The 20,123-nt window shown below is 38.0% G+C and overlaps 1 protein-coding gene across 1 annotated transcript in view; it reads right to left on the bottom strand.

The window, feature by feature from the left end:
* Nucleotides 1-2,065: 2,065 nt before the first annotated feature.
* The window catches only part of LOC306886612 (exostosin-2-like), a 30,661-nt gene continuing 12,603 nt past the window's right edge, over nt 2,066-20,123 (bottom strand). The window contains exons 9-15 of the mRNA XM_079443873.1: nt 17,872-18,003; nt 11,088-11,277; nt 7,958-8,124; nt 6,526-6,669; nt 6,215-6,343; nt 4,030-4,112; nt 2,066-3,236 (exon numbers count right to left, since the gene is read on the bottom strand). Of these exons, the coding sequence (XP_079299999.1) occupies nt 3,098-3,236; nt 4,030-4,112; nt 6,215-6,343; nt 6,526-6,669; nt 7,958-8,124; nt 11,088-11,277; nt 17,872-18,003 (984 nt within the window). The 3' untranslated portion in view covers nt 2,066-3,097. The remainder of the gene's footprint in view (nt 3,237-4,029; nt 4,113-6,214; nt 6,344-6,525; nt 6,670-7,957; nt 8,125-11,087; nt 11,278-17,871; nt 18,004-20,123) is intronic.

Below are 20,123 nucleotides of genomic sequence, written 5' to 3'. Positions count from 1 at the left end.
TTTCATACTTAAAAATCAACAAACAGCAAATAAAATGACTTTTTGTTTGCATAATCACTAAAACAATAACATTACCAATGAGGTCTGGATTTTAAATGACAATTTGACTGACAACAGTTTAATAGCATGTTCAAATAAATAATGTAAATGTTCAAATAAAGCTTTGAAAAAGTTTAACATAAAAGGTAGACCTCACATTTCAGCCTTTAAAGAAAAGGGTTAAATTAAAATGATAATTAATAAATGATTATATGTATTTTATCTGCTCCATAAATAATTCTATATAGCATATCTGAATTGTTTAAATGTACATAAGCTTGTTTTTCATCAACCGGTTAAAATTTACAGCAGGTCATGCAAATTTGGTCAATTTTTTGGCCAGACAGAAACTGCACACAGACTGAATGTAAATAAGTGTCTGTAAATCCACTCTCTGGCAGCAGGTGGCGCTTTATACGGAAAAGCTGAATTACAGCTGATTCCTGTGAACTCCGCGAACACTTCCTTTAGGTATTACATGGAGCGAAGATGAGAACAAAATGCCATCAAATCGTTTCTGAAGACAGTCCGAACCTTCAGAGGTACATTCATATAATTAATTCATTGATATATTAATTTGTATAATTCCCTTAGCACTCTTTTAAAACCTCCCAGCTTTTCCGCCCTGTTTTCACTCAGAACGAAACTAAGTTACTGTGCTGCCGTGCGCACGTGAGACTGTTACTGAAAACTGCTTTATGCCAGACAATATTTATTTATCGCGAGTTGTTCAAATCACGGTAATCGAATACGGTTTTAATGATAATTAAAATATGAAACGATAATACTAACCGTGGGGAATTTTATCATGATTTATCGTCAAACCGGTAATCGTTACATCCCTAACCACCAGTGTGCAGCATCCACTTGGATGATGCGACGGCAGCCACAGTACAACGGCGCCAGTGCGCTCACCACACACCAGCTACAGGTGGAGAGGAGAGAGAGTCATAGAGCCAATCAAGTGTATAGGGATTATTAGGAGGCCATGATTGACAAAGGCCAGTAGAGGGAATTTGGCCAGGACGCCGGGGTTACACCCCTACTCTTTACGAGAAGTGCCATGGGATTTTTAATGACCACAGAGAGTCAGGACCTTGGTTTAACGTCTCATCCGAAAGACGGTGCTTTTTGACAGTATAGTGTCCCCGTCACTACACCGGGGCGTTAGGACCCACACAGACCACAGGGTGAGCACCCCCTGCTGGTCTCACTAACACCTCTTCCAACAGCAACCCAGTTTTCACCAGAGGTCTCCCATCCAGGTACTGACCAGGCTCAACCCTGCTTAGCTTCAGTGGGCAACCGGTCTTGGGCTGCAGGGTGATATGGCAGGTGACAAATGCCTTCATAATGCAGAAAAGGATAGCTCAGATAGGCCTAAATGCTTGACTTTGATGATTAGCTCAGAGATAAATGCTCCCTCTCATACACATTTTTCTAAAGTAGACACATTTTGCATAAAACACTTCACAAGCTGCAGACAATCTGGCTCTCTGTGTGTAATTGGTCATTCAGTGACATTTCCATTACTTAACATGTTGCTGAAATTTCCTTACCAGATTTTCACTTTCTTCATGCAGGAAGAGTCAGAACCGGAATAGATTTATCTTCACAAGTTCACTCCCCATGGAGATGAAATGAATTTATCTCAGACGTGCAGGCTTCTGAACCTAAATCACTCAAAGCGCTCAGACATCTGCTTCTGGGCCCAGACAACAGAGGCAGCTGGAAAAAAGACGACAATTCATTCAAAATCTGCACTAAGTCAACATAACATCAAATTAGGGATAAGAATGAGAATACGAATACTCAGAAGTGACAGGAATGAAAACACAATAATGAATATCAAAACTTCAGAACATTTCACACCATTCAAACTCCAGCAACAACTATTCTAAAATGTGCCGAGATGGCGCCTCATCAATTCTGTGATTTGTTTTATGTCACAAATGAATGACAACTTGTGTCAGCATGGAGAAGTGCAATGTGTTGAAACCAAATGAATGATCTTATAACAGTTTTTAGAATTTGAACTATTTTTAACATTACACACACTGTCAAGTAACAAATGTCACACTTACATTGTGAGATGCTTGAAAAACAGCAAGATGCAAAGGTCCACGGAGACCACTATTTAAAATTAAAAAAAAAAAAAAAAAAAAAAAAAATTTCTTTCACAGTCAAAATGACCAAAATGCATATTTTTAAATTATTTCTTTTTCCACACTGTTTATTACATATAATACATCTTAATGTAAAAAACAAATAAACAACAAAACAATTCAAACAAATGGAGATATCAAAAAGAAATGTGAATTCATTGAGTATGAATGAGTTCTTTGCAATTTCATGCCATTTAACCATACCCATATCAGCTGTACAATATATAACTCTGCAAATAGTGTCTTTTAATATCTAGTAATACCCAAAACACGCTTTAATTAGGCAGATGTAAGAGTTGAACTAAATAGGGAACATATAAAATACTTTTTTTCTCCAGCAACATTCAAAAAGTCAGCAGCTGAATATAAAATGAAATGTCAAACTGATATAACTCAAACTGTAGTATTAAAATCACTAACCCTGTGCAAAACAATATCTCATGTACAAACTAATGGCCCCAACTCAACATCTGAGATATTCAGTTCAAGTTATGCTACAATTTGTTCAGCGTGATGCATATCTTTAAAATAAAAAACAAGTTAAAACTATAAATGTAAAATTACATTAATATATATATCCTCCACTGTTTACCAGTGGGCTGTGATTCATCTGTATGCGTTTACTTTCCTCACATGGATATAGTGTCAACCACAAGGAAAGTTTAAGACCGAGCCAAGCTCTGATCTGTCCTCATCAGACTCGATGTATCGTCCTGTTTCAGCAACCGTCCTCAAGAGTGAAAACATGATAAGTTATACAGTGCATCATTTCCCATTACACCACTACTGGAACGGCACTCCTCAAAAGTCATTAGGTCATATACGGAAAGAGAAATCCTGGAGTGCCCATTGCCTGTCTGAGAGAGAAAAGTGGTGGGAAAGTTGTGGTAGTGTCACAGACTACCAATGTTGGGGAAACTTTTGAGTTTCTCTGGGAAGTCGTCTTTATAGAGTACAGGATCAGCACGGTGCTCGACAACCTTCAGAGGCATGGTGCCAAACACAGAGGCGAACTTGTTTATACACTCAGACCTGGAAAGAAAAAAGAAAGAGGCTGAAAGAGTGGAGGAAAAAGGGAAACATGGATCATGGATCTGATGCCAATGTCAGAAAATTTGTCTTCCAAAAAAATGGCTGTTCATGGTACAACCTAACTAGAGTTTTTGTAGAAGCATCTGAATCCTGAGGTACATTCACAACGTAAAACAGGGATCAGATGTTTTCAAAATGCCTGGCATTCCCAGGACCCTGCACTTATGACAGGAAATGTATCGAGAGAGAATCATAACCAGAGGCAGGAACCCCTTCATCAATCTAAACAAGTGTGACCCCTGGAAGGGTTAAGCAGTCAACGGAGTCCCTGATTGGCTGCTACCACTCCGTATTCACGTCAAGGTCAAACACTCTCTCGCAGGCTGCTTCGGCTGCTTTAATTCCTCAAACACAGCTTGGAAGCATGAAACCAATCATCAAGACTGATTATGCTTCAGCGGATGAGGAAACGGTTGTGATTTTCAAGGAAAATCAATTCAAGCCTTTCTGATGCATGCTTTGCCTGGTTCATACTTGAATTGAAACACAGAATGAATTAATGATTTGTGGTGAACCTCTGACAGAGAGGAAAGTCACAGTTCTTTGAGAAGGAACGTTTTTTTGTAAGGTCCAGTGAATCTGAATGTTTTGATCTGAGAGCACAGGAAAGTATCTCCTGTACTATGTTACAATAAGTCAATTGTTGGTTAAACCCATAATGTGTTTCAAATGCCAAGGAATGCTGCCAAAGCCCCCTCTGCCCAACTAAAGGGAATCCCTGTTTATACTGTACCTCTCCACCATGTGCGTCTGGTCTAGGGACAACCCGTCAATCGCTGTGCACTCCGGGCATTTGAATTTCTTCCGAGGAGTAACCTAGAGAAAGAGAGAAAAACAAATGTGATGTATTTGATCGTTTTAAATCACAATGAGCTTTTTTTGTTTCAATCTATGTTTGTCATTTGGGTAATTGTTAATCAACAATAAAATGATTTGTTTTGATTGAACAACAGTGTTTGACCCATATTTTGTATTGCGGTTTGAAACGAGCTGGCCGTATCACCCACCTAGCAGAATGTTTTAGATGTCTCAATTAAAACACCTAGTGTTCCAATTGATCAGCTTCTTAGAGTTGTGAATATGGTGACATCTAAAACATTCTGAGGGTTAGTTCCCAAGGAGGACTGGAGTTGAAAACAGTGTCACAAAAAGTGAAAACACTTCTTTTTGCATTTTTTTTTTTTTATAAAAACAAGAATAACCATCTGAAAGTATATTGAAATATTCATGAGAGAAGATGTCAAATAAACATTTCAGGAAAGCCAGAAAAAAAAAACTTAACTTATGAAAAGGTTACAGCTAAAATTATAAATATACTGTTAAATGTATGAACTGTAAAACAAATACATTATATTTTATTTGCTATTGTCTGATGTCTTATTTAAAGTTTTTTAATAAAACTGTCAGAAATGGCTGAATATTGTTTGGAATATTTGCACAGCAGCAAATTTGTATGACTTTTCTATCGTTAGAAGAATCGTTAGAATGCAGACATTTTCTTTTTTTTTTTTTATTTAGTGCATACAACTCAAGTGTTTTATCTGTTCTTACCTCAAAAATAAAACTGTCTGACCTACATGCATCTGTATCTCCCAATTTCATGCTGAGAAATCATGACACACTCCTCATATTAAAAAACAACAGAATCTGACACAGCATTGATAAGGTTGTTTAATAATGAGCTGGGGCTGCAATGATGGGCTTCTGTGAAGTGTGTGTGTGTGTGTGTGTTTGGGGGCTGAGTGGGAGGAGATGACTTGATGACAGGTCGTATAAGTCAGATGTAATGAGAGAGCCGTCCATGCCCATGGCCTAGCTAAACGACCGTATCTGCCGCAATCATTAGATGAATGATGTACGACCCTTCTGCCCCATCCCTCCAACAACACACTAGGAGGTGTGGGTGATGTGGGGATATGGAGGAGAGAAGGGAGAAGGTTCACAGCATAACTGACTGCAGAATGAATGTGCCCCAGTGAGCTTAGAAAAACAGAGCGTGCAGGAGAGAGGCAGACAGTGACATCCAGATAACAGAGGTTAAGGCCAGGACTTTACAGGCCGAACAGCACCTGGACAGAGTCACTGTAGACTACAGACTGTAGAGGCTTGAGGAGAAAGGCGAAAGCTGATCAGAGACAGAGCTCCAGGGAACACTGTCAGAACGCCCACATTGATTTTTAAGGGATAATACTTTTTTCCTCAAGATTAATTTTTTTTTCATCATGATCTATTTGCCAAGCTGTCTGATTCTTTAAATGAAATCCCTGTGTTAATACGCTTACAATGTTTCCTGCACTACTTTTTCATGATGGCACTAGATTGTGCCATCATGCACTTTTTCACTATCCCAAGTGCTATGGCAAAAAAGTAATTTCACAAGCGTTGTGAGCTTGCAGTTTTAAATAAATGTGATGGGATTTGGTTTCTTCATTGTAAAAACAGAATTACACAGTTCAAAAGTTTGGGATCAGTAATATTTCTTTTTGAATGAAATTAATACTTTTATTCAGCAAGGACACATTAAATTGCTAAAACTGAAAATAAAGACATTTATAATGTTACAACAAAAGAGTTGTTTCAAATATATGATTTGAACATACCATTTATTAAAGAATCCAGGAAAAAATGTATCACGGTTTAGGCAGCATAACCGTTTTCAACTTCTGAATGGGAATACATGTAGGAAACACTGTAACAATACAGTAAAGTTTTGGCTTTTGATATTAGTTTCCATTAGTGATTTGGGTAGGCTAAAGACGGAGCATTATGTACTCTTATTTCAGAAATGCAAAAAAAATTAAAAATCTGGTTTTCCAATGATATGGCTCATTTGATTTCCTCCAAAGTAGTTAGAGAACCAAAACAAACAGGTACTATCAGAACATAATTGGGCATATCGTACTCTGAGGTTATGTTACCTTTATTGGGGCTTTGCCAGTGATGTTGGCCACAAGGAAATTCATGGCAATATCTTCACAGTTCATATGAGCATCCACCCAGTTCTTAATGTCTCCGGGCATTTTATACGAGTAGAGATAGTTGAAGTACTGGAAAGGAAACATAAACCATTTTGATGAAAAGAATGACCTTAAATGAGGGTTTTGAATTACAAATAACGATAACCCCAATTGATCGCTGATGGACAACATAAAGGGAGGACAGGGACATGACAAGATTTTGGCAGAAGAAAGATTTTGGCAGAAGAGACTTTGAAGGATTTGTGCTGTACCTTATGATAGAACGCAGCTCCAGTCAAGACCATTGACACTTCATTAGTCCACTCAGATTCATATTTCCACTTGCCCATTTCATGGTCCCATAAGTGGAGACGTCCGGGATATCCAACCAGCCTATCTGGAAACTCACGCCATACCTACACACAGACACACAGAACACATCTGTGACATAATATAAGCCATCACAAAATCTAAGACCATAAAGGATCAGTCAACTGTTCAACAATTAAAGCCGTTTTAGATAATACTGACTTCAAAGGACGGTAAACCTTGAATATCTAGGGTTAAATCAATTAAGTTTGTCTAACGGCTCGTTAATCCCAAAAATGACAGGAAGGCCTACTGAATATGATGTAGAAATTCTTGAATGTCATTCCCGAGTAGCAGAAGCAGTTAGTGTTTTAGCCATGCAGTCATGTCTAAAGCTGTCTTCCATTTCATACAATTACCCATAAATTACACTTCATTCTCTCAATAGTGTATAAATGCCTGCAGGTGAGTTGAAGGCAAGCCTGTAGCCATGGACAGCATTGCTTGTCCTGTCATCCTTCATATATGAAAAAATCTAAATTATAAAAAATAGAGACTTCAACCGTAAGGAATGCTTTGAGATGCCGAGCACAGATTTAGGCAATAGAGGATGGTTTGAAAATCCTGCACTGCATCTAAAGCTCAACTTTAAGTAGGAGTGACCCAAAGAGGCACTGGGATCACAGTTCTGCTCTATCATCATTGTGCACGTGGGACAATTAATCCCTAGTTGCTCCAGATACAATCCCTGAAAATACTGTGAATTTAGGCAACTACTTCAATCGAATCCATTTAACTATTAAGATAAAAGGGGCTCATTCAATATGATAATCTGTAAATCACATGCAGACTAAGAATATTACTATTTTCAGACCTGCAGCTTGTCTGTTTTGTTCCTACACAAACCAAACTAAGGAAAGAAAATAACCAGGTTCCAAAGAAAACATCAAATGCTCGAAAAACAAGCTCTAAGTATACAGGGCAAACTGTATTCATTTCTCCCTGAATGCAGTAATGGCTGAATCTGAAATCACAAATAGTTTTCCTGAATTATAATTTGTGCATTCAAAATGAATGTATACTACATTTCAAAAGTTTGGGGTCAGTATATATTTCATCATCAAGGTTTTTTTTGCTCACAAAGGCTTAATTTACTTCATCAAATATTCAGCAAAACAATAACATTGCAAAATATTATTACAACTTCAAATAACTGTTTACTGTTTTAAAATATTTTAAAATGTAATTTTAAAGCTGAATTTTCAGCAGTCTTCAGTGTCACTTAATCCTTCAGAAATCATACTACGTTTGCTCATTTTAAGGTCAAGAAACATTTATTATCAATATTTTGTAGTAAGTAGTAGTACACAAACAGGGAATCAGTGCTTTTACTACCTCATATCCAAACTGCAGCTCATCTGAGGTCAACATGATGATGTCATCATCAATGGCCAGGACAGCTTCTGTTTCGATCTCATCAAATGGGAAGAAGCGATTGCTGAGCTTGTTTTCTTTGGTGCGCAACACTTTGAGAGGTACTGCGACTTTGGGCCAGAGCGACTCTGTTACAGAGAGAAGGAGAAAAAGAAAACAGTGAGCAAATAATAATACACTGTCAGTTTCAGAGAAGATGAAAAACTATGAGAGATGGCAGCAACTGTGGAAAAGAGAGTGTGGGTGGATAAATCTAAACACATCACTGAGTAAAAGCACATATTAATCTGACCACACTTACATTCTTCTCAGGGCAGAAGAGACAATGCTCTTTATTTTCAGTTGTGTAAGAGCTTGGGAGGAGTTCAGAGCACGCAGAAGACAAATGGCACACAGAGTGTTACCTCATAAAACTGACGAGAGAAAGTCTACTGGAACTCAAACACAGAGACCCTAAGACTGGGGGAGTCAGCAATTATACCGCTACCCCAAAGCCAGGGTATAGACCCTGGAAATCTCAGGAGATATGGAATGAGCTCATCTCTGTTAGGTCGACGCAATTCAGCCTACAGTGTACCTCCACAAGATGACACAACAAACTATGAAAGGAAAAAAGAAAGTATTTCCTAACTGCCAGAAAACCTCCCTGGCCTCAGACAAAGGCTGAAAGAAGAGCCAGATCTTCACATGCAAATAAACTGATACTGTCACCACATCCAAGCCTAGCACGGAGGGTTCAACAAAAACTGAAACAAACACAGACAAGACGGCATACAAATATAAGTAACATTTTAACAACTAAAACTAACTGGCATAATCCAGAGCGCCACAATGCACAAATTTAGACATTAACACATCATAAATAACCATAAGAACTAGCAGGAATCTCGACTGCGTCAAATAACTTGTGCAAAAGCTTTTTAATGGCCTGTAATCACTTCCTTGCCCTGTGCTGAAATTTCACTTGGGCTGTATTTTATGTAGGAACATTTTAAAAGAGCTTTAGCAAATTATATCCCCTGTGACACCACCATATAAAAGCTCTCCTCCCCTCCAAGTATTAAGCCCATTGAGAAACTCCCTAGTCCTATTGTCAGAAGTCGCCAGCACCTCATTAAAATGACAAACAGTCAAGACTTGGACAGCTAAAGCTGTTTGAAATAAACAAACATAATCAGCGATGGAAAAGGGTGTGGAGGAAATCCATCCTCATCAGGGCCTGAGCCCCAGGTTGACCCATGAACAGACCTTATTAATTCTAATGGGTCACAAAAGCTTGAGCCCAGCTTCGCCGACGCCTCTAATCAAAGGCAACAGTGAATCATTAGTCTACTTCAAAGTATTTCCCTTCATAATGGCATTACTCAAATCTATGGAGAGGATATATTTAATTCCCTATTCCGCTTTTTTTCCAAGGGACTTCATAAAACAGACGCATACCTAATCTCCTTGTTAAGCAGTATCATTAGAGGCAGAGCCACAATAAATAACTACTTATATCAGCTTATTTTGACATGTGCAATGGGCCATAAATTTGACCACAGCTGTAGGAAAGGGAGACTGTTATGGAAATGATCCTTTTGGTTTGACAATAAGGTTTAAGGGTGGACGTCTGGTGAAAACAGGCCATATTTCACAATGAATTAAAATACACTTAATTCGTCTAGCCAGGAGTAACAGGACGCACAGATATTAACAGCTCATAGACGGTCAATGAGAAAAGCCAAATTTCTGCCATCTCCTCACATGCATCTACATGCCAGGGACAGTAACAAACACTTGGGCTCACACTCCATATCTGAAGATAAACCAGAGAGGTTTGGCCACAGACCAAGGCACATCATGCTTTCAATTCTCTAACCTCAAGAAGAACATGATTTGGCTACTCGTTGGCTTATTATTCATCTGTTCCATATCAGGGCTTTCATGTCTTCTGTGAAAGCCGCACAACTGCATTTCATACGAGTGTCACATTTTCATTCTCTCATAACTGAAGCTGTCAGAAAAACAGTGTAGATTTAGTCACAATCTCTTTTCAAATTCAACAATTTACTAACCAAACAAAATGCATTTAATCAAACTAAAGTGTTATTTATCCTGACAATGTTATTTTTATTTTTTTTATAACGGCAATGTTATTGATGTTCTGGCAGATGTCAATAATTATCTTCATGCTATGGCCTGTAACAAATAAATGGCTGATATTAAAATTTAATGTTTCTATATTTCATACGGTTTAAAATTAATATAAATAATACAATACAAGCTAAAAGCAGTCATTTTAAATGTTAAAAGTAAATTTTGGGATGTATCTAAATAACATTTAACAGTGTTAGTAAGCTGGTGTCTCAAAGATTAACTTTAAATGAGTGTTACATAATGATGAAGGTCATCTAAAGGTAAAAATAGGGGAGATAAACATGCACCATAAAATATCAGCTGATACATATTTATCCAATAGCCGATACACTGTACCCCCCCCCCCCCCCCCACACACACACACACACACTTAAAAAAATAGTACAGATATCAGTAGTAGCTATTTATGGCAAAAACACAAGAGTTACATAAACACAAAATAAAAACCAATTGAACACAGCATTTAAAATTACATTTGTGACCCTGGACCACAAAACCAGTCATAAGGATCAATTTTTCAAATTGAGATTTATACATCATCTGAAAGCTGAATAAATAAGCTTCCCATTGATGCATGGTTTGTTAGGATATGACAATATTTGGCTAAAATTCAAGTATTTGAATATCTGGAATCTGAGGGTGCAAAAAAAAAACAAAAATCTAAATATTGAGAAAATCACCTTGAAAGTTGTCCAAATGAAGTTCTTTGCAATGCATATTACTAATCAAAAATTAAGTTTTGATATATTTATGGTAGGAAATTTACAAAATATCTTTACTTAATATCCCAATGATTTTTGGCATAAAAGAAAAAACAAAACAACAATTTTGACCCATACGATGTATTGCTGGCTATTGCTACAAATATACCCATGCTACTTATGACTATTTTTGTGGTCCAGGGACACGTATAGTAGAGATATATAATGCAATCCTACAATGTGACACTAACCTTCAGGGGGGCTCTTGTTCTGGTTATTCCACACCACCAGTAGTTTGGCCAAGCTGGGCACCTTGGAGATCTCAGTGATGACCCTAAAGAGACTTTCAATTCGATCATAGGTCAAGACCACAGCCGTGAACCCTGGTGAACGTGGCGGTATGAGAGGAAGAAAAAGTGGACTGTTCACACTTGTCCATTTCTGTTGAGATAAAAAGAATCCATTCATATAAATCAGTGGGAAACTCAATTTAATGTACCTGTTGTCTTATATTTACAACAAATGCGAAGACTTTCCATGACTTATTTAATGACATGAAGTGCAGTAAGATAAACAGCAGCCTCAGCCAAAACATGGCTTTATTTGGAAACACGCATGGACTATAAAATATAAAGATTACTGAGAATGCTAATAACCAGCAGTGGTGGGTAGGTGATTAAAAGTGGCATGGAATGTCGAAAGTTTAGAGCAGAGTTAACAAACAGCTGGAGCAGCATGCCATGACCTTTCATAGCGCCAACATTCACCTAAACCTTCTCCTTCAGATGAAAATAAAAAGCCAGGATCTCATTCTCTATAACCTAGAGAACTGCTATCAGCTGGACTTGAAACTACTCAATAAAGCATCTCTATCGTGACAGTCCTTTAAAATGTCTATCGCAGTTTAATCCGAAGAAGGCTTTGTGTGCATAGGTGCTACATTCCTTGCGGTAGTCTAAATTTGAAAAAGAGGATGATTAAGAGAGAATGTTTTCCTTAGCTGACCTGAGTGAAATCTGGCAGAGTGCAGAAGATGACAATGTGAAGATCCAATACACTGTGGTCCGATATTAAGAGCTAAATGAAATACTTCCTTGCTTCAGGCTCTTTGACATTTCATGGCATCCATCCATCCTTTTCCTGATAACTGTTTTGTATCTGAATTTGATTAGAATGTTAAACTTCCTGGTGTTCTTCTTGAAATAAAATGCAAACATATGGGATCCACTGAAGCTTGGTCAAAACATCAACAGCTCTTAATATTTCCCTTCCTACAAAATAAGTATAGAAACTGAGAACTTAATTGTCCATTATTGATGATCGCGATCCACACAGCTCCAAAATAGAAATCTCTATTACAAACACAATATTTCTCAGAACCATCCAATCCTCACTTCATAATATTCTAAATTATTTCTGGACATACTCAAGCTTTGAGCTGTAAAATAGTTAAATATTAGATCTAAACCTTTTCTCTTATAACTGTATATTGGCTAATATTTCTATTTAATATAATTTCTACTTTATTCTGTATGCTCCTTCCACAATTCTGGTACTTATAAAAGTATTTTACTGTGGCCGTTAATCCATTAGACCACCATCAAAGCAAGCTTGAGTTTTAATGTAAAGTGATACACCTATTAATGAGCACAATTCCGATTCTAATTTGGATCTCTTTTGTTGCTATTTATCCAAAGCTGTTTTGTCAAGAGTGGAATTTTATGATCGCACTTCAATGAACTCTGGTGCAGCAGGGGTGCAGATGAGTCCTGGCAGGACCGGGGTGAAGCAGGGGTGCTGGGACACTATCGGCGTCAGTGGCTGTCTCCTGCCAGTGTGGGGCTTGGCTCATCTTCCTGGCCCACTTTAAAACAGCTTGTAAACTCCCAAAGATGCACGGACTGGAGCCCAGATCAAGTGACGCTGTAAAGTAAATACTGCGAGTGCTTAAAGGGCCTCTGATGCGGTCATGAAGACTGCTATTTATTGGCCTGAAGGATAAGAACTGAACGCAGACTGAGTACACAGACTTTCTTTACCGTTCATGGTCTCTTCTATTTTGTCAGTAGACAAGAGACGCAAAGCGAAGCAGCACCAATGAAAAAAAGAGCTTCACTTTTAATTTGAAGACTCATTTGAAGAGTTTTCAAAAAAAAATTGGACCTGGTTTGAATAGATTTAGTGTGAAAGATTATTTGCATCTGGTGTACAGATCCTAAACGCTGTAGCCGAAGCCAATTCCATTTTCATTTAAAAAAAGAAAAAAGAAAAAGAAAAACACGAAATCTCTCATTTTGTCTACGCAAAATTCTCACTTTTGGTGTGAGGCCTTCATTTAAAATTTTCTCATATCAGTACCAATAACACTTCCTTTAATCAAGACGTGAGTTTGATAAAAAAAACCTAAAAAGGCCACACAAAATAAGACCCCCAAGCAGAGATGCTATGCAGCTTATAGTCTACAGCAAGGCTGTGGGCCCGTTACACCCTCCAATCCAGCAGCTGCTGAAGGTGCCCGCAAATAGAGAGCCGTGGTTAACCAGCTCCCTCGCAGCGTACGCCACGGTCTGTCACCATGGACACAGCCGTCCTTCGTACAACATCAGTCCAGGATTCAACCATCCTGCTAATAAAAAAACAAACTTTATATGCCAATGGAAATTTCTTTGAGGTGCCTGACACGGACACCAAAAGCAGAGGGGGAAATAATTAAAGTACCACTGTGACATATAAGTGGTAAGATGAATAAAGAAGAACACTGGGGTGTGGTTCGTATAAGCTCGGTCTGAATGCTCTGATCTAATTGGGAAGGCTCCAGTGCGGTTCAGCGCATGTCGAGACTTTGTGATTTGTTAAAGTAAATAGGCAGGAAAACAAGACTAATTTTTTATTCCAACAGTCAAGGCCAGAATATTTGCTCGCGGTTAGTCAGTGTTCACCTGCTATTTGGAACAAGCCGTAAATGACCGGGTTCTCAACTTTTGGCTTGTTTCGGTGAATGCAGATTTGCTCAAACCAAAGCCAACCAGACTCTCCAAGGTCTGAAATACGACGCCAAGAAGTGTCATTTAAACCTCTTCCTTTGAAATGCATCATACGGAGAGACATTTCACCACCTAAAGACAAGACCGTTATTATCATCTTGGATGCGAAAGTGTACGGGTTAGGTACAATTACTCAAGAACAGTTTGTTATTGGGCATCAGTATTCCTTTGTCACATGTGAAAAGAAGAGGGTACAGGCGGCTCGAGTGATGGTGAGGGATTGCAGGCCGTTTCATGTGGGCCGAGGGGGCTTGGCGAGTCTTGCAGCTGGGATCATACTAGTACAGCTTTGGGATTAGTCGAAAATGGAAGCCAGATGAAAGCATGGACGCCTGTTCAATTGCAAAGGCTCAGTGCGCAGAACATTTACCTCCAGATTCTCATTGAAGCTGATGGGCAGCGATTGCTAACATCACAGAGACCGGGCTAAAATAAGAGCCGCATTCTAAGTGGCAGCGGCTTCCTGCAGATTTGAACTGTCGGGAACAGGCACCGGTCACGTTGCTTTAGTTTCATCCTTCAAACAGATGAACAGTGCCTGCCTTCTTTCCGATTCCAGAAAGAAATAGGATGGGAAATGCATACGTCACTGGGACACACAAGGCACATACAGTACATGTTTACAAATCACACATCTGAAGTAGTAGCTTATTTTCTTCAGCTCTATTAACCTTCAGCATTTAAAAATCTGACTAGGCATTCCAAAAACGAGTGATGTTAAGAATTCTTCACAGATAATAAATGTATGATGGAACATAAAGCATTCGTTTGGTAAGCAGATGCCGAATGAGAGTTCCCTCAGAAGTCAAGCACAAAAAGCTGCCTGTCCTGGCGAAGTCTCCTAAGGCAGAGCTGGAGAAATGTGCTTTCAATTATGTCCCGGTGGATATAGTGAAGCAGAACAAGAAATGCACTCGATTTATGTACTGCTCCGATTCTGCTCAGTGTGTTGTTACTGAACATTCAGAAAGTATTTCATATTTCCCGTAACGTTAGCAGTCAAACAGAGATAGGACTATTAGCCTCTTGGGGGTCCGGATTTCTCCATTTGATCTGAATGGTAGCGTGATGCTGAGAACCGGTGAAGAACAACAACAACAACAACGAACAAAACCCCTAATGAACTCCGCACTTCTGTCACTTCTGGTCTAAGCTTTGACTGTGTACAAAATCAGAGACATGGAAAAACAATGTTGGATTAGTCCGTTTTCAGCACACAGTATGAGCTGGGATCTGTGCTCAAATCAGGTCTGACTTACAGACAGACGAGTGTGCTTTACGTGATGCTGGAGCATTGTGAAGCTCACACCAATGTGCAATGTTGTCTTTACAAAACTGTCTGCTGCCACTGCTTAGTGACGCAATGTAAAATAACATGGAGCTGAAAAGTGTAAGCCCGGTTCTTTTATTTTTTTAATGACAAGCTCACTATAACTTTAAGTTGTCCATAGGCTGTATCTTAATCTAACATGTCATATAGGCCTTAAATCTAATTTTCTGCAAACACACAGAATGTCTTAACACATTACAAGAGTCAGCGCCTATAAGACAGCAAGAACTGGATACAAATTCAGATTTGATCCAAAAGTCAGATTTGATAGTGACTTTACACTTTACTTTGATTAAAGGCCTATTCACACAAAGTATAAATAGTATAAAAAGTATAACAGTATAAAAATAAATTTTTGCCATTAAAAAATGCACAACAAGTCACCAATGAAAGATGAAAAGTCTGCATCAGACATGGCATTAATTATAATAGAGTGCTAAAATTAAATAAATTAATCACTGTGAATTAGTTTAATTCAACTTGGTGTGAACGGACACCCACAATCAATCTGAGAGAATTTAGATTAAACAGCTAAAAATAACATGTGGGCAGTTTGGAGAAACCAAATTTGGTCCCACTTTATATTAGGTGGCCTTAACTACTATGTACTTATATTTAAATTAATCATTTGGTACAATGCACTTATTGTGTACATACAGTGTGTGTATACGTTTCTACATTGTACTTATATTAAAAAAACAAAAACACCTGCATGTAATTACTTTTGTAATTAATTTCTATAATTACATTTATAATTACACTGATGATCCCTCACACCTTAAGTTACTGAGATCTGGAAATGTTTTTTAGGAAAAAAAATTTATTTTTTCATGTCATTACTGTCATGAATCTGGTCTATGAACTTCCGTTAACTCACCACCAGAGGTCACTCGCTCACCACATGGACTCTTGCACCACACTAACTGTTGCACGCCGTCACAGACTACAATTCCCATCATCCATTGCACTGACGACACACAGCTGATTGCACTGATCACACACCCTACATAAACCATGGACTTCCTCTTCCTCTCTGCCGAGTATTGTATTGCGTTTATCACTCCCCTAGTGTTAGCTGCCTTACTGAGCCATTCTGTGTTTTTCTGTTTAGTTCCAGTATTGTTCTTCATTTATACTCTCCTAGTTTTAGCTGCGATACGGAACCCACTTTGTTGTCATTGTCTTGCCTTGTGTGTTTTTCTAGTGTTTTGATTCTTGCCTGCGTTTCCTGGATTTACCCTTTGCCTTGCCGTTTGGACTCTGTGTGCACCTCTCTTGGACTACTGCTCGTATACCTGGATTATCTCTCTGCCTTGCCCTGTTGGATATTGTTCGCCGATCATGGACTCTCGCTAGCCCTAGGATTGCTCTGTGTCTTGCCCACACCATATCTGTTTGCCGTTGTTTGACCCTGCCTGTTTATTGACTATGTTTATAAATAAAAGCTTGCACTTGGAGCCGCACGTCTCACGTCTCGTTCGCCCTGTTACAATTACATTGTTTAGAGCATAAAAAAATATATTTGTTATTTTTTAATGATATTTCATTCCTAAATTATGCTATGTCCTTGGTAATTAAAAAAAAAGAAAAAAAAAAAAAGACATGAATGAACACGCATAGGCAAAAACAGATTTTTTTAAATCACCAATACATTTTCAGTTTTCAGGATTTTTTTTTTTTTTACCAAACTTTGTATAAAGATGATTCTCAATTATATTATAACAGAATGATTTGATATACCATTTTTCGTTATGCAAAATGTGTGTAAAATGGCCATAAACGGGTTCTCATTATATACAATGTATCTATAAACTAAATCTAATTTGCATATTCATGTGTTTTTGGGGCAACATGTAATAAAAAAAAAAGTGTAATAATGGGTGTAATAATTGACAAGATTTTCATAATAATATATAATATTTCATAGGAATATTGAAATAACTTCTTTTCCTATTCATTCGCTGTGTCTCCCAAAATGCGTAATAAACATGCTTTTAGTCCCGGTGTCCTGTTTCGTAACAGAAAGTCATATTTTGATTTGAAACCCCATAACCTTTTCCTGAGATGTTGATTTATGACACGCAGTTTAAAAATTAGTCAGATTTAAACGATAATTGCAAAATATTTTCATATTTTCATAAGAGTGTCACTAAATTAATATCAGACATTTTTGAATACCAAGGAGAGGGAGTGGTCATGGTGAAACATCCAAACATTTAGTATCTCTGAAAAGCCCTGAATGTGCTCTGTACAGGACATCCAGACTTAAAACTGTGGCATGTATAGTCTCAGAGAAATTCACTAAAATATAATGTCCTCATATGAGGATGCAGGGTCTCGGGAGGTTAACCCACCCTTAAACCTACCCATACCTGTCGCTAACCTTACCCGTATCCCACCTCAATAGCAGCAAAAGTGTTTTTCAATACAATATGAACACAATAAGCACATTGTACTTATTTTTGATGCAAGTACATAGTAGTTAAGACCACTTTGAGACCCTAAATTTAAATGCATTATGTGTTGTGGTGGTGGTTGAGGAGAGACCTCCCACATGATTGTAAAGTGCTTTGGATGTACTGCAATACACAAAGCGCTATATAGATGCATCATTCATTCATTCATTCATTAAAAAAAAAAGGACAAAAAAAAGTTACTTACAACTACAGCAGGATTGTTCCACTCCTCGTAGGTACGAGCTGCATAGGGGTAGATGCGATCGTTAATGATCTGGAGAGTGGTCATGCCAATAGCCTTCATGGAGCTGAAGTAGGCTTCCCAGAACCAACGGGCCTAGGGAACAATAAATGGCATGGCATTCAAATATTTGTGGTAAGAGCAACAAAGCACAGACAAACTGATATACAGAAATATATAAGCACACAAAAACCATGTGAAAGATACAATCCAAAGGCATAAGATAAGGCCTCTCACATCCCTTTACTCCCACCTTCCTGCACGTGCCTTTATGACCCCGACACACTTTCAAAGGCAAAACAGCCCATTAAAGACTGGTGACATGACTGCAGAGACCATTCCAGACGGTTATCAGTCTTTTAACTTTTCCACTCAAGTGGCACTGAGACTGCAGCTAAAGTTTAAGGGCAGAGGTCAGGTCATTTTACTCCACACCAGCACAGGAACATGCTGCAATGTAATCACACTTTTGGCATGTTACTTGAATGCTGCTATAATGGTGATCGATACAGCTTTTTTAACATATTTGTTATACATGTACTGTTCAAACAGTATGATTTTTGTTTTTAAATAAAAAACTTTTTTTATATATATATTTTGCATGGATGAATAAATTTATCAAAAGTAAAGAACAGTGAGACAGTAAAGAATTCTATATTGACCAAAAAAAATTCATTTATAAAAAATTGTTCTCTTGAACGTTCTATTCAAATAATCCTGTTTTCCACATAATATTATGAAATGCTTCTTGAGCACCAAATCATCAATATCAGAATGATTTCTTAAGGATCATGTGACACTGAAGACTGGAGTAATGGCTGCTGAAAAATTTGCTTTGCAATTACAGGAATAATTTAAACCTAAATATATATTAAAACAGGAGAAAAAAACAAGTTATTTTAAATTGGAATAATATTGGTAATATTACTGTTTTTACAGTATTCTTAATCAAATCATACCAGCCTTAGTGAGAATAAGACACACACACACACACACAAAAAATACTGAATCCAAAGTTTTGAATTGGACTGCACAATATGAGAAATAATTTTCATAATACCATTAGAGAAAAAAAACGCGTATACCAGGGGCGTTTCCTCCGAGGAGGCAACGGAGGCAGTGTCTCCTCAAAAAATTGGATGAGAAAATAATATACAAACATAAATTGCAATTATTACTAAATATGGCATTAAAAGTATAAAAGTCACTCGTTTTTATAAAGTAACGCTGTCAAACAGCGACACCCGCAGGTAAAGTTACAGCGGAGGCTTGCCTCCCTTCAGTCCATAGACTTAAAGTTCCCATGACATGCTGTTTTTTGGATGTTTATATAGGCCTAAGTGGTCCCTAGCACTTTATCTGAAGTCTAAAGTGCTAGGGACCACTAGCACTTTAGACTTCTAGCACTTTAGCTAAACTCGCCTCGCACGGTCGTAGCTCATTTTCTCATGGGCGGGCAAAGCAGAGAAAGGGGAGGTAACCTTTCCCCGTATGACGACATAAAGGGAAGATTCCAGATTGGGCCATCTGAGCTTTCATTTTCTCAAAGGCAAAGCAGGATACCCAGGGCTCGGTTTACACCTATCGCCATTTCTAGCCACTGGGGGACCATAGTTAGGCTAAGGGAACTCATATTAATGTTAAAAAACCTCATAAAGTGACATTTTCATGCCATGGGACCTTTAAAGCAGAGACCCTAAAGCGTTCTGTGACTTTTCTGGAGGCTCACTGAGTTGAATGGGGGAAAGTCACGTGAGAGGAGGCAATGCCTCCATCGCGCTATAATTGGATATGATCGGTTCTGATTGGATGTGACTGGTTCCTGCGATAAATCCCGCCTCTTGTTTTCGTGCGAGCTCTCGGCCTAAATGAAGAAAATTATGGCGTTATTGACTAATTATAAAGTAAGTAAACAACTCTCCTGCTTAGATATCACTGCTTTGTGTTACGTCAAAATAAAACATGAAATGGTCTGAAAACGTGATGACTGCGTCAGTTTTGAGTGAGCATTCAGTGTGATGAAATGAAAGATATATCTTCATGTCTGCGGCAGTATTTACATTGCTTTTATGACGATGATGACCCGAAAATAAGTTGACTATTAAAAAGAACAGCTGAACAGTTCACAAATAAAAAATATTGGTCACATTTTGCAATAAGGTGTCATTTAATCTAACAAACAAACAATTAACATTTATTACAGTATTTAGCCTTTT

This window comes from Barbus barbus (assembly GCF_936440315.1).
Source record: "Barbus barbus genome assembly, chromosome: 1".
Classification (NCBI taxonomy): domain Eukaryota; kingdom Metazoa; phylum Chordata; class Actinopteri; order Cypriniformes; family Cyprinidae; genus Barbus; species Barbus barbus.
This window is presented reverse-complemented; position numbering and strand designations above follow the sequence as displayed.